The sequence below is a fragment of the Tigriopus californicus genome, chromosome 1, assembly GCF_007210705.1.
Source record: "Tigriopus californicus strain San Diego chromosome 1, Tcal_SD_v2.1, whole genome shotgun sequence".
Lineage (NCBI taxonomy): Eukaryota > Metazoa > Arthropoda > Copepoda > Harpacticoida > Harpacticidae > Tigriopus > Tigriopus californicus.
In genome coordinates, this window is record NC_081440.1 from 16,305,989 (window position 1) to 16,323,449 (window position 17,461).

The 17,461-nt window shown below is 44.6% G+C and overlaps 2 protein-coding genes across 2 annotated transcripts; one reads left to right on the top strand and one right to left on the bottom strand.

The window, feature by feature from the left end:
• Positions 1-10,505: 10,505 nt before the first annotated feature.
• LOC131879159 (low-density lipoprotein receptor-like) lies at positions 10,506-14,451 on the top strand. Its single transcript, XM_059225406.1, has 5 exons — positions 10,506-10,896; positions 11,018-11,164; positions 11,775-12,038; positions 12,111-12,535; positions 12,628-14,451. The coding sequence occupies exons 1-5, from the start codon at positions 10,605-10,607 to the stop codon at positions 14,347-14,349; spliced, it is 2,850 nt and encodes a 949-aa protein (XP_059081389.1). The 5' UTR covers positions 10,506-10,604; the 3' UTR covers positions 14,350-14,451.
• A 343-nt stretch (positions 14,452-14,794) lies between these two features.
• Positions 14,795-17,077, bottom strand: LOC131889349 (transmembrane protein 192-like). Its single transcript, XM_059238440.1, has 3 exons — positions 16,697-17,077; positions 16,062-16,561; positions 14,795-15,588 (listed from the first exon to the last, which is right to left on the bottom strand). Exons 2-3 carry the CDS (start codon positions 16,506-16,508, stop codon positions 15,097-15,099), a joined length of 939 nt encoding a protein of 312 aa, XP_059094423.1. The 5' UTR covers positions 16,509-16,561; positions 16,697-17,077; the 3' UTR covers positions 14,795-15,096.
• Positions 17,078-17,461: the final 384 nt, after the last annotated feature.

Here is a 17,461-nt window from a genome sequence, read left to right on the forward strand (position 1 = left end):
TGGGCTACATCGGATATAAGAGCAGAATTGAAGGTGACGAAATATTTCTTTTTTATTTCCCGCTCCACAACGAAGTTTTCGATGGAAACTGTTTAAGCCATTTCACAACAGCAAGTTTTCAGCCGCTTTCTCATAAAAACAAACAGTCATGCATAATGGCTTCTGCCAAGAGAACCACTTTTTCTATCAAGTAGAGGCAAAAGCTCCTTGCCGATTTTGACAAGCTGGCCAAGATAAGCCAACACACTGCCCTCCTTGCATTGTGTTCCATTTTTCTCGATTTTTATGGCTGCCTTTTGTTTGGACGGTAAAACTACAACAAATTATACCTTAAAATATGTTTTCTATCATCAGTTTTGGCTCTGGAGTCGCGGAACTGGAGCATCGGATATATGAGCAGAAATTCACGGCCCCAAAGCTGCTCTTATATCCGATTTTTACTGTATTACTTTTAACTTTTAACTTTAACTTTATTGCGACTCTTGGTCATGTCAGATTGTACTGCCAGTCTCTCTTCCTATGCTTCCGATGCGAATTTAATTTGTGGCAGGAATGGCCAAGACTTCAATAATCTGGTAGAGGACCTACATCTCCTCTCGCGTTGCTGCGATTAATATTGTTTTTGCAGACTTTCTTACCGTTACTGGGAATGGAGCACCCATAAGTTCAAGATGCAAAACTAATTCATTTTCCTTAACTTTACATTCATACAATATCTGATCTACCAACAAATTAGAGTTGGCGGATCTTCCAGCGCTTGAAAAGGAATAGGGTTGATCAGAGATAATGATCTAAAAATTATCAGTCTAATTTGAAACATGTTACCGGATCAACAACGCAGGCCTGCAAATTCCCTACCAATATTTGAGGGAAGCAATATAAACAATGATGGAGCCCGAGAAACAAGAGAGGTGGACTACATTCTTCGATCGAACTGGCCTGGATTTTCGAGGACTTGAAGGTGCTCTCACGAAAAGCCTTTATTGTCACTAGAAAGCCGACTGTCATCTAGCTCCTTTCCATTTAAGCTACATGGCTTTGTTACTTATTTCCAATATTTTTTCCTCTTGTCAATTTTGAATGGTTTCTCTCTTGCTGATGAAGGAAGGTTCTATCTAGATCTAGAAAGAACAGTTTTTCCCCATCAATATTTTGGTCAGGATTATGAGGTGATCTGTGGTGATTCCAACAATCCAATAGCAATCCCTATAGTCAGACAATTTGTTCCCCAAATTGGATTCCGGTCAATAGTTCCATCATTTGTCAAGAAATCCGTGAAAGAAATCAAGTGAAATAGAAGAACAGAATGGTAACTTTGGCCTGCATCCATTTGTTCAAAATCGTTTCGTGGATAATGGCTTCCCCTCTCTCCGTGGACGAAGTTTTTTCTTGAGAGCCTGAAGACGTGGAAAATCGTCTGAGGGAGACTTGTATTGCACCATTGGCTACTCTTGGGGTAACAAACGTCAAACCCCAAACAACTACAAAACACGGGTAATTAGTTCTTTTTGTGGGCACAAAACATGTAACCGTTAACGCTAGGATCAGATTGGCACTCCCAGCTTTGGGCCCTTTTAACTGAGCTGCCGCACCCTTGCGCCGCTGCCTAAGCGCCCCCAGGCCCTGGCAAACGGAAGGTTAGGTGCCGTCCAAAATCCGGTGTCTAGGTTTGAAATATTACATTGACGACTAAAAAGGGATGGCTGTGTCAGGGTAAGCTATTATTATTTTAGACTTAGGCACCGGATTTTGGACTCGATGAATTTCGCATGACTGTTGATCTAATAAAGTTAAATCGTTATGTCAAACGCCCTGTACATAATTCGAGAACTCCAAGAGATGTTATTTCATCAAGAAATCCAGTTTCGACATTCTATTCAACACTGAACGCTCTCAAAGGGTATTAGCAGCTTCCATTGGCAAAAAAAATCCAGACCTCTTACTCCGTTTATTACAACTTATGGACGGTTTTGGTACAAACGATTACCTATGGGTTGTATCTGATTGAAGAAGTCGCACGCGTGGCCATCGTTGTGGACGCTAATTTGAGCTCGAATATTTGGCTGGCGAGTATACACTATTCCGGAGCGGTGCCGAAAATACGGCATTACCCGAAATGAGAAGAAATTCCAATTTGTCAAAGATTGTATCTTTTTGTGGGTTACCTCCTCTCTGGAACCGGCCAAGAAGCAGACATGATGTCCTAATGGCACAAGTAATGCCTCTTCGGTCACTCTGGGAGTGTTCAACGCCTGGATAGGGGCAAAGACCGTGGATACTATTGAACATGTAAAGAATAATGTATCGCTCGCATCTTCGTTGAATGCTCTATGCTTAAAGAGACTGAAGTCTTTCCCAATCAATAACTTAGGTCGCCTACACCACCAATGTTTCTTGTAAAGCTCCGTTGCACCTTTTCTATGTTATTCAGCCCTGCTGCTGCCATCAACGGGGCCCAGATAGGGGAAGCATAAACAATTTACTCCAGGTGCGGCTGAACTATACATTTGCAAAGAGTTATTCATTGTAAACGTATCACTGGATTTGAAAATTTGTATATCCATCGGCATGTTTGAAATGCCTTACACACTTTAGTCTGGATGTGTTCGTCAAATTTTCCTTGGTTTTCAATGATTACCCCTAGATATTTAATAGAGTAGACTACCTCTATCGGATTGTGACGGTCATCTACATATGATGGTGTGCCTAAATTTTTGTGATCGAAAGACTTGGCCTTAAATTTCCCGCCGTTCAGTTTCATATTTTGTCCGTGTACCCATTCATAGACCAGATCTGAATCTTTTTTTTTATTGTTTTGAAGTTTTGATTGTAGATTGTAAAATGAATTTCTACCAAAAAACTAACTTTGTGTCATCTGCATAAGACGCGATTGACAATTGAAGGGGTAACCTTTGTAGTGGGAAAATGAAAATGATAAATGATAAAGGCCCAAGGATTTATCCCTGGGGCAAACCAGAAGCCACATTTTGCGTGTGACCCAGTAATCCGCCAACTTTGACGTTTTGGGTGCGACCAGTCAGACCTCTCTGATCCACACTCGAACATCCCCACTAGTACCAATGTCAATTAAATAATTGAGCAGTAGAGCATGGTCTACTTTGTCAAACGCTTTAGCGAAGACCAGGTGTATAACGTCTTCATAATCATAATGCTGAAGTCTCTCAATTATGTCGTCAAAATGTATGTATGTATGTATGTATGTATGTATGTATGTATTTCGGGGATTCCTTTGTATATGTACAAGAGGGTTAGTCATGCCCCAGGTTTCCCATAAGCCTCTTGGCTTTTTTTCATGGGTACCTGACCCTATTTAGGGTCCTGACTTTCATCTGATCTGTGCAAGTGTCCATACCGGGATTTTCCGCACTCGGCCAAGGCAGCATTTCTTATGATGAAAATCTTTCGAAGTTCACCCTAGAAACGGCTACAAGACCTGCAGCGTAAGATATTGCATGTGGTTTGGTAGCGAGAGATGACTAAGTCTGTCAGACGAGAGGTCCATCGTTGAAAAGGGATGCTAAAATCAACATCAATTTTTGTTCAAAATGTTTCAAAATGCTGTACTAATTGCGTCAGAGTGCTGAAACGAGCTCAGAAGCCATGCTCTACGTCAGGAATGCTATCTTTATCGTCAAGATATTTTTCAAGCTTTACTTTAACAAGCTTTTCCATAACTTTGGCAACGTTTGACGTTAGTGAAATAGGACGGTAATTCGTCGCCCGAGTTCGGTCCCCTCGGTCCCCTCCTTTATAGATTGGGACTATAGAGAATTGTAAAGTTTTGGGATTTCATACTAGTGCGCCCTCTGGTTCTACTATGAAGAAAGTGTGACCACACTTCTTACTGATGACAATATGTTTGCACCAAATATGTTTTTTCATATTTCTGCAATTTTTTGTCACTTCCCATGTAATGTCATCTTTATCAAATGAATTTTGGACTGAAATGGTTTGGAATAATTGATAAACGATTTCCTTAGATGGTGAATCATTTTGTCAATGAAAATTTGCAAGCACTGGATGTGCTGAAATCATGGTAGTTCTTGCCGCGATCGTGGCACAGCCTGTCTAGATCACACGCCTGAAATCCGATCTGGTACTTTACAGGTCTGTATATGGGCTGTTTTAAATCGCTCAGGCACCTTCCCTTCTGCCAATGATCAATTCATCAAGTAAGATAGAAGTGGGGCCACTGATTTAGAGGTATGCTTCAAGAATTGTGCAGTCACACCATCTGGGCCTGGAGAGCTACTTTGTTTGAGAGACTAGATTGCTTTGGTGACGTTACATTCATCAACCATCATATCACCTACGCGTAGTTGAGGTAATTCTGCCACCTGGCAAGCAGGACTGACCTCAAAGTCAGCTGCTTGTTATGATTTGGTTTTGGGTGGGCAGATTTTGAAGCTCACAACTGTCAGAACCACGTTTTTTTCATCAAAATAGTTTCCATCCTACTGAAAGGACGCTTTTTCTAGAAACTCACTTGATGCCAAACTCGTTCATGGCGTGCATGAGACATGAGAGGATGGATAACTTCAGGTGATGTCAAACATACTGTGATACTAAGACATTAGCTGCTATTTTTGTGGCCTATCTGCTTCAACACGTGACCCTTTCAAAGGACAAATTAATTTCTGTGTCAACCTAAATTCTCAACTCAGATTGGTTAAAGCTTCAGGCAAAGGGGTCAAGCGGTCAAGCGGATAAGCCACAAAAATATTGGCTACTGATTCTCCAGTAGAGTATTGAACCGCCAAAACAGACATTTCCCTTCATTTTTGAGATACTTCAGCAACATCAACAGTTTTACTGCTATTAAAAGGAAGGTTTTCATCTCACACACTCATTTGTGGAGTGAATGAGACACATGAGGACGGAAATATTTATGTCTTGAAGAACATGCCGTCATGCAAAGATATTGATCTGCCAGATTGGCATATCAAAAGCAATGGAATTGACCCTCAACAAAATTGGAAAGTGGGCGACAGTTAATCCCATAGTTAGGCAACACATCCAACACCAACAGGGCCATTAGGGTTGTTGAGGCCGTCACCCACCCTTTGAATTAACTGTGACTCTCTAAGCAAGTGACTACTTTGAAGTGCTTTCCAACAAACTGCATGTCGTGTCAAGGGTACACTTGTGCATTGATTTTTGTTCTGAAAGGCAGGCAAGACAATTGATTCAACCTTTGCTCTGTTTGCAATCCAAGTGAATCACATAGGAGTGAGTGGCCCAAAAGTAATGGACAGGAAGAAAGAAGAACCGATATCCAATTCTCTGTCCAGCTAAATCTCTGGACAGCCTGAGAGCATGGCGTCACTGGGGACGTGATTGGGAAGAAGCAGCCAGAAAAGCCTTTGAACCCCTGAGTCTTTGAGTCTTTGAGCCCCAATGACTGGGTTATGGAGCAAATTTTGGATTATACCACAAACTTCTAGAGATGTCAACTACAAGCAAAAGCAAAAATTTCTTTTCTCCTAAATTGTTTACTTTATTCCAAATAAGCATATCGTATGACCACAAAATCTTGCTGAAGAGAATATCTTGGCTAAATTTGGGCCCAAAACCATGCTTTTGGAACTCAAGAAATATGCACTGAAAAAATTCGAATTTTCTACCTGAAACAAACCACTTTACAAGTAAATGATATAATGTGACCTGCCTGTATTTGAAGAGATCTATACTTTTTATTTTATTACTTTGATTCCAAAAGTGGCTCTGAGTTGCCAATTTGGTGGGAAGCTTGTTCACATTCTACATTTCTTTCAGTTTGTGATTACACATCAAGTACATTGTGCCTTACTTGGCAAACTCATCAGATGGACATTAATCTGTAATTAGAAAAGCCCTTCTCAAAATTGAATTTTGCACTTTTTAGTGTGAAAAGGGTGCTATCAATTTGGATTAGATACACAATGATTCACTTTAAAAAAGTGTCAGTGTCATGGCCAATTTGACTTAGAAAATGTTATTATTTATATAGCCAAGCACACTCCAGCTTGACTGATTACCATTGAATGAGATGGTTATTGGATACACAAGATGATCAATAAATGGGGAAAAATATAGCTAATCAGTTATTCCACCTTTTTCCTCTGCTAGAATCACTTTTCTGGTTTTACTTTCAATCCACATCACTAAAGCTCGTTTCTCATCCAAAAAGTAGTTTTTGTGAGCTTTGACCATGGAAAACCATAACTAGAATGCTTAAGTTCAACAGGAGCTGTACCGCATAAGCATGTTTTCAGGTCAGCTGACGCTGGGGGAAATGGGACAAAGATATTTCGTTAAATCTTGCTTCAGGCAAGTTGAATTATTATTCCTCTTTAATCTTGATTTCTTTTGAATCTTACAAATATACAGGTAGAAAGAGTGGTAGAATAATAAGAGAACATGCTTTTTAGGGCATAATACGCGTAACATGTCAAAAAAAGATTTGGACATTAGTAGAGCAAATCATGTACTCTATTGATTGCCCTTGTTTAGTAACGCATCTCGAAAATCTCGAAAGTGTAACAAAATGTATCCAAAATTGCAACGTAATGATGAGACATTCGGAATTTCGTTTCAATCTCCCAACAATGTGCTCGAATGTGGGCGACATGATTGCGCCTATACATAAACAAGGTAATTCCGACACCTCTGGAGGTCAGCCTGAACCCAGGCTTGTTCCTTGAGTTTCAGTTAAGTGTTTCCACCACATGGATGAAAACTTTAACTTGAGCCCCATTTTAGCCTCTTCAAAATTTTGTTCTTAAAAGTCAGACAACTTACTCAAACCCGTTTTATGAAGTGTGCTGGACGAGAGCAATTGCTTGACAAGGAGTCTTATTAGGGGTTTCTACTCTGAATTTGGACAAGCCGTCAACAATTCAAAATTGCACCATAGTTGTCCTGAGTAGCTTGACTATGAATGAAACATTTTTTCCACTAGCAACAGCTGAGACAAAAACATGCAATTGCAGCGCCCTTGATCAATCTATATATGAAGTTATCTATGGCTTTGACTTTCTTTATCTTGAATGGTAACTTGTTGATTTGAAAGATATCTGGTTGGGCCCTTTTATCCTCTAGCTTCTTCATTTTGACCTTGTTCACTATCATTGATGCCCATGACTCTTCATGGGATCCATACGAATTGTCAACTGAGTGAAGGTCAAATTAGGTAACAAAGATCAATACAGAAGTGAGTGCATGAAGAGCCATGCAGTTTGTTGGATGGTGCTTTTTGGTAACCACTTGCTTGGAGAGCCACAGTTGATGGCAATTGAAAGGTGATGGACACAAGAGCCCTGGTAATGATTAAGTGCTGCCTTGCAATTGAATTGACTGTCATCCATCTTTCTTTTTTCTGGAGGGTCAATCAATTCTGTAGTGTTGGATACACTCTTCTGAAGAATCAATGTCTTAGTATCACAGTATGTTCAATGCTCTTCTGGAGAATCAATAGCTGATATTTTTGTGGCTTATCTGCTTGACTGCTTGACTGCTTTGCTTGATGCTTCAACCAATCTGAGTTGAGAATTTAGGTCGACACAGAAATTAATTTGTCCTTTGAAAGGGTCACGTGTTGAAGCAGATAGGCCACAAAAATAGCAGCTAATGTCTTAGTATCACAGTATGTTTGACATCACCTGAAGTTATCCATCCTCTCATGTCTCATGCACGCCATGAACGAGTTTGGCATCAAGTGAGTTTCTTCAAAAAGCTGCAATACTTTATAGATGAAAAGCGTCCTTTCAGTAGGATGGAAGCTATTTTGATGAAAAAAAAACGTGGATAAATGTCCGTTCTGACGGTTGTGAGCTTCAAAATCTGCCCACCCAATACCAAATCATAACAAACAGCTGACTTTGCGGTCAGTCCTGCTCGCCAGGTGGCAGGATTACCTCGACTACGTATACTCAACCTCGCCGGTCTCTGCATCCAGGGTCCCTACCCTGTATTAATGCTCGCCAAGAAAGACGTCAGCCAATTCGTCCGGACGAGTTACCACTGATTCATGACGTCATTGAGCAGAAATGGTCCAACAGGGTGTTCAGACTTTTTCTGCTCAGGACACATCTCTTCTTAAAGCGACGCTTTCTGTATTCTGGTATTAGGTGCGACGAGTCCTTGCGTGATAAATGTGGTACTTCTAAAGAGGCACACACCTCCTCTAATGCATTATATAACATATCAGTTGCGCTGCCAATACAAGTTTTTAGTTCCATTTTGTCATTAATGTTCAAACAACTTATCCTTGCGTTATTCTGCGTCCAGTGGCATTCGTCAAAACGGAACTTTGCTAACCCAGTTTTAGTTGTTTTTTTTCGTGCGGAAGTTTTAGAAGATTGGGAAGTTTGGGAAGATCTATGATGGTCTGTATTTTGAGAATATTGTGGTCCGAGAGATAACTTTCCTTTACTTGAATGTCTGCCACTATGTCTGGGTCGTTTGTAAAAGGCAAGTCCAGAGGCCAGTTTTTTAAAGCTCTTACCTCGGAGATAGGGGCTTGGACGTTAACCGGTTCGAAAGTACAGTGCTCTAAGTGGTGAGCGGATGCACATTCTAGGTAACGTCCAAACTCGCGTGGCTTTACCGACATGTTGCGAGAGATTTTCCTCGATCATGAACTCTTCTAGCAGTAGAAAAGATGCTGAAGAGGACTTTGGCAAGGAAATGTAGCTCATGGGGCTCGAACTTTCCATTACTTTGGATGACTACGCCTAAAGATTTCATAGACGAGACCTGCTCAATATCTTCACCTCCATTATCTACGAATGGAGTATTAAAAGGAGTTGACCCAAAAGTCATTGAGCGGAATTTCAAAACTTTCTAAATTTCGAAGCGTGAGATATATTATTCCCAAGTAAGTGCAGGCCGATTTCTCTCACTTTGAATATTGCTAGGGCGTCTGAGAATATCAAGACGTCTTAGATTACCATTTGCACACGAAAATCGAGATCCTAAACTTCTTGACTTTAAAAATGAATTGTAAGATCATGAATTAAAGACTTAACAACATGATTGCCAACCCTGTAATCAAGAACTACAAGCACATCATAGCAATATTTCGTCATATAATTACAAATGTAGATGATACTAATAAGGATAGCATATCATCTAGAAAGCAAAAAAGTTTTTTTGTTTAATTGTAAGTTATGACCTGCTTCCTTGTTAAAGGCTTCTATTTTGAGTAAAGAGGCATGTTATCTCAGCTGTCCCTGGGTGGATCATGGCCTTTTAATCACCAGGTTCCTCAAGACCTTATCAAAGGTCGAACATTTCCAAAGACTCGGAAAATGAAGGGAATAAAGGAGCTTTTGGGATTTTTGGGGATAGACTAGAGAGGTTCGGACTGTGCAATATGCAGAGAAGCTAGAAGAAAGGTTCCTGGTCCCGTGTGTTTCCAAAAATATTCATGAACTCGGTCCCAACCGAGATTTTGGGATCAATCGTATTTACCGTCGTAGATGCTTGACGTTCGTTTTGAGAGGTTCTCGAAAATCCAGGCTATTTAGGACACTGAAGTCCTTTCCACCTCGCTCCTTTTTCGTGCTCCATCATTGTTTATTTTGCTTCGGTCAATTTTTCCCCGGGAATTTTCAGACGTTGATCCAGTAGCATGTATACGAACCAAAGCATCGCCATGAGAAAGCCAAGCTAAAAAGCACGGTGCTACAAAAGGGACACAAAAAGTAACGACAAGCTGCGATAGACATGGGATGGGCGCACTAAGCGCAACCATTCTCTTCTCTGTACATAATATTAATACTATGCTCCTCCTGAATACAAGGCAGTCGAAGACTTACTCTCTTCATGTCAACACTATTCATTTCACTAAGTCTCGTGTCTTGTTCTCGTGGAACTTGATTCGAGCAATACATGGCGACCGTGATCTAGGTTGATCAATACAAGCATAGCAAGTTTTAAGTCGGGGGCTAGCCAGATATAGCATTTCCTGATTTTTTAAATCTTAAATCCAGAGGATAACACTCCCAAGAGCAGCATTAAGCAAAGAGGAAAAAACTCCGAAAAAGTTGAAACTCTTGCGTAGGGATCAGTAGACAGATATATTTGATCACAGAAACCGAGGTACGAGTATGCTGTAGAGAGGCGGCAACAATGCGTCGCAGATGTGAGTTGAGGGCGGATTTAAAGTGCGCATTTCGGGCAAACTCCCGAACAAAAAGTAGAAAATCCAACGTCAAACCAGACCCTTCTATTCAAGCCCAGACGATAAAAGTAGATCGCGCTTCGCACGTACAGTGTGCATACATATATAGGTCTCGGAAAAATACGTCTTGAAATCCGTCGTCCCGATAATGATAGGTTCAGTTTTCCGATAACGGAAGTTTCCGGCCTCTTCTTCGGGGGTCAATTCCCGACATTTCTTGTACGTGCCACGTCGAGTCGCCCATCCCGGGAGCTACGCGAGCCACGAGACATGAATCACGGGTGTGAACGAACTTTTGCTCCTCCGAATCCCTTCATATGCTCTCAATGTGTCAGTGAGGTTCGGTCAGCGGAACAGGGACAACCTCAGAAGGACTTGCCGCTCCCAACTCAATTGCCGGAAGTGTACGCCCTAGTCGATGGTACGACCATTTCCCAACATGGCCGGGACTGTGTCGGTCATCTGGCTGATGCTCTCCATGGCACCTTGGCCGCAGGCGCAGAGCACGGATTCATTTTCGGGTGGAGAGACGACTCGGTCTTCAACGTTCGTCCAATGTCAGTCGCGTTTGGAAACGTTCCAATGTCCGGATTCGGGTCTGTGCATTCCCATTGATCAGAAATGTGACGGACAGCCGCAATGCTCCGATGGATCCGACGAAAGGGGGTGTCGCAAGCCTTTCGCGTGTTTGGGAAAGCACATGTTCAAATGTATGTAGTCACTGATGTGATCGAGAGCTCGAGCCGGTCTGGATGGAGCCAGCTCGAGATTGTTGAATGCCGAGGTTGTAGTTGATTGTGATTGGCGTTGGTTTTCTGTTCATGTTGATAGGCGAGTCGGGGGACGAGTGCATCTCGATGTTCTGGAAATGTGACGATGATTTCGATTGCCGGGATCGATCCGACGAGAAAAATTGCAATCCCTTCATTAAAGAAAGGAATCATACTTGCGACCAAAACGAATTCACATGTCACAACGGTAATGCATAAAATTATTTCCACCTTCAGCAATGTTTTAGAATAGGGAGAGATTATGTATAGCAAACTGATAATGGTCTGCATCACCACTGTTAGAGCATCGCTGGCACGAAATAATGCCAACGTTATGCAGAAGCTCCAGATCCTTATGTTTTTGCGTATCTTTAACATCTTCGCTTAAAGCATGTACATAAAAAAACTGAAGGTTTGCCTAGATCGTTAGGTTAGGTAGACAAAGCCCTGTTTATCCGTAGAGAAAGAACTTCGATCATATCATGGATTAAATTTGATTGGTTTTAGAATTGCCCTAAATCACCATGATTATTATGCAAGATATTCCGCATTGTATTTCAAAGGCTGTCTGGAATTTGTATGCTCTAGTGTTAAAATTCGTTTCAAACCGAGCCGAAATTTAAAGCGATACCGTTTTTCTTTTTATCAAAGTTATTGGAAGTACTTTCAACTGCAGTTTGTGCATACAGGGACAAAATTAATGGATTGCATGCAATTTGTGGAGGACAGCATTCTTCAAACTTAACAGAACAAAGTGACGTCGTGACTTTCGACCTTCAGAAAGGGTATCTTTTGGAATGATGTTTTTTTCATTCAAGGACTGTGCTTACCCAACGTGTGGATGTGCGATGGCCAAAAGGATTGCACTGACGAGAGCGATGAAAGCCCCGAGACGTGCGACATTCAAGCCCGATCACAGAATGACTCTGCTGACCCCGAACACGACGGCGAGGTTCAAGGAGAGGACCTCAAAGTCGACTGCGATGATGGATTTACATGCCAATCCCAACCCAACAAATGCTTGCCACTCCGTTGGGTGTGTGATGGAACTCGAGATTGTGAAGACGGATCTGACGAAGGCGGTAAAATTGAAATGGTCAAGTTGATTAAAAGCGTGTGTGAAATTCATTGCGTCCCCTTCTCATATGTTAAAGACAAATGTCAAGAGCGCCATCGGAATTTGACGGGAGCTGATTGTGCCATAGGGCAATTCCAATGCGGAGATCTGTGTCTGGAGCCTTCTTTAGTTTGCGATTTAGTGCCTCATTGCGAAGATGGTTCAGACGAAGGGGCCACTTGTGGTCAAACACAGTGCGAGCAACTGAAATGCCAACAGAGCTGTGCTGCCACGCCCAAAGGGGGAATGTGCACCTGTTTCCCGGGTTTCAACATGACTCGATCGGGCCACTGCGAGGACATCGACGAATGCGCAACTTTCGGACAATGCAGCCAGATTTGCATCAACACACGTGGTTCGTTCGAGTGCACGTGTCAACCGGGTTATCGACTGAATCGCCTGACGAGAACTTGCGAAGCGGCAAACGGAACGCCCTTACTCCTGTTCTCCACCCGCAATGAGGTAATCTGAGCGCAGAATGACGATGATGAATGGCCTCGAAATCGAATCTGGGAGTGAATGTTTCTCATATGCTTGACGGTCATTTCTTTTAGATCCGAGGGATCGAGTTTGCACCCGGTATGACCCGGCAATTCTCCGTGGCTTTGGATCGCCACCAACTGAAGGAGGCCATTGGTGTGGGCTTTGATGGCATGGGCAACCGGGTGTTTTGGACCTCGATCCAGGATCGACAGGAAGGGATTTCCACCGCCCAATTGGACGGCTCTCGGCTCGAGACCTTCAAGACCGGTCAACTGGTGATGCCCGAGGATTTGGCCATTGACTACCTGGGACGAAACGTGTATATTACCGAGTCCACCAAGCGCTTCATCATGGTCTGTAGCATCAACACCAACGACTGCGCTCAATTGGTCCATGAGACGGGCAAACCTCGAGGGATTGCCGTGTTCCCGGAGGCGGGTCTGATGTTCTTTTCAGATTGGGATACTCCGCCACAAATTGTCCGAGTGGGAATGGATGGCTCGGAAAGACGGCCGATCGTCACGAAAGATATTCACTGGCCTAATGGAATCGTGGTCGATATCGTGTCCGAGCGAATCTACTGGGCCGAGGCTTTCTTCAACCGCTTGGAGTCGGCGGATCTCAACGGGGAGGATCGACGGGTCATCCTAGAGCACGTGATCCATCCCTTTTCAGTGGCCGTATTTGAGGACACTTTGTTCTGGTCGGATTGGCATGTCAAGGAAATCCAGAGTTGTAACAAGTTCACGGGCAAAAATCGAACCGTGTTGATCAAGGCCCCCAAGATTGAGCCTATGGGTCTGACTTTGTATCATCCGCTATTGGAGCCGCGTTCCGGGATGAATCCGTGTTCAGCCTCCTTTTGCTCTCATTTGTGCCTACTCACCCCCAACCAAGGCTCCGTGTGTCACTGTCCAGGAGGGATGGCCTTGGCCAAAGATGGAGTAACCTGCCAACTTAAGGCACCACAGACTGTTGCCACCACGAAACCCACTACGAAGATCCCGACCACCTCGGCCTCCACCACGGTTATCGACCTCGTGGACGAAATGGAGCAACCCAATTACGAAGATATCATCGAAATCAATTCCCGCGTGTACCATATCAACGACTTGAATCTCACCATGACGAAGAAGCCCTTAGATCGGCACCAAGGCCATGACGACTGGTACGGCGATGATGATGATGATGATGATGTGTCGTCGTCCTCCGCCGCCAGCTCTTCCAATTATGACACTGAAGGTCTCGTGATTGGCATCCTGGTTTTTGTCATTTGCACCATTCTGATTGCGCTCTCCGTGTACTGTTGCTTGAAGCATCGGCAATCCAAGAAAAGCTCATTTTCCATGCACTTTCGTAATCCGGCCTTTGGTCGCCATCACTTGCCCTCGACGAGCGAGGAGCTGAAAGACGTGGAAGTGTGCAAAGACGGCCAGTATAACAAATTCGGACAGGATTGCGACCCCACCCTTCACCCTCGCCACACCCAAAATCACCACGGAGATCGACTCGACTACTCCACCAGTGACTATGATCTGAGGGTTTACCCCGAGGACCCGCTCCCGTCCCCTTCCACGAATCTACCACGCTCATCGACCAATCCCAATCTGCTTCACTTGGATCCCCGGTATGACACGCTGGACAGCCAGAAGAGCTCGATGCCAGACAGTTCCAGGCAGAGCGAGGCTACTCCGGCCGCGTCCACTTCGGGTTTGGAGGATGAGGATGAAGATCGATTGGATTCCGTCTCATTGGGCGATGATTACAACGACAAGACTCGACTTATTCCCTGAACTTGAAATCCTTTACTTCATATCTCGCCCTTTTTTTTCTACGGAACTTATTTTACTCAGACTTTCTTATGGTTTACGCAATATACTAATTATGAACTTTTACGTGACGCCCATTGAATGATTTTAACATATTCCTTCCCCTCTCCAGATGGTACTGCGTGCGTACATTCGAAGAAAATCTCTGACAAGGTGGATTGTGCGCTTATATGAATGTAAATACTAGCAAGCATGAAGTGCTGAACGCGGCACAAATGAGCCATGAGTGTGACATATAGATCGGAAGTGCGTACATTCGAGTGTGCTCTTCCGATCTGTGGATTGTGCGCTTATATGAATGTAAATACTAGCAAGCATGAAGTGCTGAACGCGGCACAAATGAGCCATGAGTGTGACATATTATACATATAATATCAAATATCATATAATAATACCCGACGACTTGGCATTCAGAAGTTCATAAAGTATAATATTTATTTGATATAAAATTTCTTTGAAGAATTCCTGTTGCATTGTTGGACACGAGAAAAACAATCTGTAAAAAATATCATCATCCGGGGTCGGCGTAGAGGAATCGAGAGAGAAGTAGGTCGTGTCGCAAATGGATCAACAATCGACATCCTGGCAAATATGGGACCAACGAAAGAACAACCACCCAAGCGTGTACTTTTTTCAAGGTCTGACAACTAACGTATTTCACGGGTTAAAAGGGACACGGGACACGGACGGTCATTTGATGCGTGGCTAGTCTCAAGCATCGGCTAGCTCGTCGGACATCGAACCGCCTAACGGAATCTGTTGAGACAAAGCCAGCAGCTTCTCGTTTTGTGCCGCAATGTGCGAGCGCAAATATCGAATGAGCTCGGCCTGCTTCTCGAGGATCTCGTCGCGTTCGGGCGGGGACCCATAGGCGGCCGTGGTTCCGCCGAACAAACTGTCGTCATAGTCGGTGCTCGGACCGGCCGAAGCTTCATCCACGAGCAAATGACGCATGGCGTCCGGACTCAGGACGTCGGGTACAGGGCGTTGGGCGTGGAATTCGCGGACGTTGATGATGTAGTTGAACCACAGACAGATGATGATCAAACATTCGAGCGTGATCAGACCGCGGAGGTAGTCGACTTTCATCATCTTGTCGGGACACTGGTCGGGATCGCAGTAGTCGTGGAGCGCCGTGACCGTGATGAGGAGTACGGCATTACCGATGGAGACCAAGTAGAACGGCGTCCGGCGAATATTTTTCTGGAACACCAAAGATAGGTCAGGTTAGTTCATTCATCACCAACACGTTCAATTATGAATCAAGTTCGGCGATGGGTGGTATCTCTGGTATCTCTGGCATCTCAAGATGACCTAGCCCTAGTCATGACGATTAAACAAAAATTGCTTTGGCATCGGATGCCAGCCACCTAAGGTGATGGATGGAGAAAACCGATGGCTATGGTCGGTTGGGCTAATGACAAAACACGGTCTCAAAATTAGTTTGCGTGCTTAAAAAAAATCGAGTGACTCATAATTTGAAGTGAAGCTCCACGGATTCAAAAGTGATGGGTGAATCGGCGTCCTATTTAAAAATCTATGTGTGCCTAATGCAGACAGCCTTTCTTGATGGCTCTGGCCAGCCGTATCCATCATGGAAGGATTGGAGCCAATGCCTGAGCTTCTGGCTTCTTCTCCACCATGCCCGAGGTCAGAAGCTCGTCGGGTTGATTTACCGTTTGGAGGTAGAATGCGATGTATCCGCGCAATCGCGATTTCTTGTGCTCCTTCTTGAGGAACTGATCCACGATCAAGTGGATCAGCCAATGAGCCGCGTGCGTGTACACCAGGATGGAAAACGGCTCCAATCGGCACAACTCCAAGGGCTTCGTGTCCGATGGGCGACCTTGGCACAGGATGGGCAACAGGAACACCAACACGATCATGATGGCATTGGCCATGATGGCCACGGCCGTGGCCGGCAACGTGCTCAGCCGCACGAAATGCGAGAACACCGACGACAGATGGGTCGGAGGCGGCGGACCGGCCCCGCCTCCAGTGCCAGGCGTGCCCCTGGCCACAGGGATCCGCTCAGCCCCATCCCGAACCTCCCGAACCTCCTGGCGATGGTCTTGGTCATCCGTGGCATCGATCAAGACCCGTCGATCCGTGGACGACGCCATGATGACCAATCAATTGGAAGTCAGCCAGCCCGTGGATGGGCGTGGAGTCGAGTCTGAAACGACGAGGGCCCACACTCACGAGGAGGCGGGGATATGCCAAGGATGGACAGGCGGTGTGTGTGTGTATGTATGTAGGTATGGCTAACCGGACGACACACCCGAGGGAGGGCACTCCGGAACTTGCCTACCAATAATGGAGATAATGGAGGAGGCAGGAGTCAGAGGCGCACAATCAGTCAGTCAGCCAAGTCCATGAATCCGATCCATCCGATCCTCTTTACGATCCACACCTTTGGCTTTGGCTTTGACCCAACGAACGTTGGTCAGTCGTGCCTGGCTCTCCAGTCTCCAGTCTCCAGTTTCCAGCTCAACTCTCCCGTGTTCGTGTGTTCTTGAGGTGGTCGTCGTGGCCCTGACTTTAGAGCCTTTAGAGCTTTAGAGCTGGGGCCAGGGCAGGGGGCAAGGGCTAAGGCGTCGGTCTAGTCTGTCAGTCGTCGGCAAATCTATCTGGCTTCAGCGGGACAAAAGGAGAATTTCCAGTCTCAAATCCACCCCAAACCACTTCTCAGGCTTGCCAAATTGACGGTGAGCTTACCAGTCGGCCATCGCCATGCCATGCCTCACGCCCCTCACGCCTGTCACGCCTGACTAGGGGATGGTAGCGGACACCCGTGAGTGTCCCTCAAGTTGTGACACTGATTCGGCCAACATGGATGGCCTCCATCCAGTCAAAGCGCCCCTCACCCGTGCGCTCTCAGTCACTTGTAGAGGGCGTGTCTGGGTGCACAGGGTCGTAGGGTCTGCTGGCTATCACTGGACAGGATTCATAAGCTCTCCGTTACTGATTATTTCTACACATATTTTACCCATACATCTTTCTGGCAAACTATTCCACCAAATGGGGTGGGTCACTAGCATAGTTCAGTGGACATCCACCAAATGATGCTAATCTC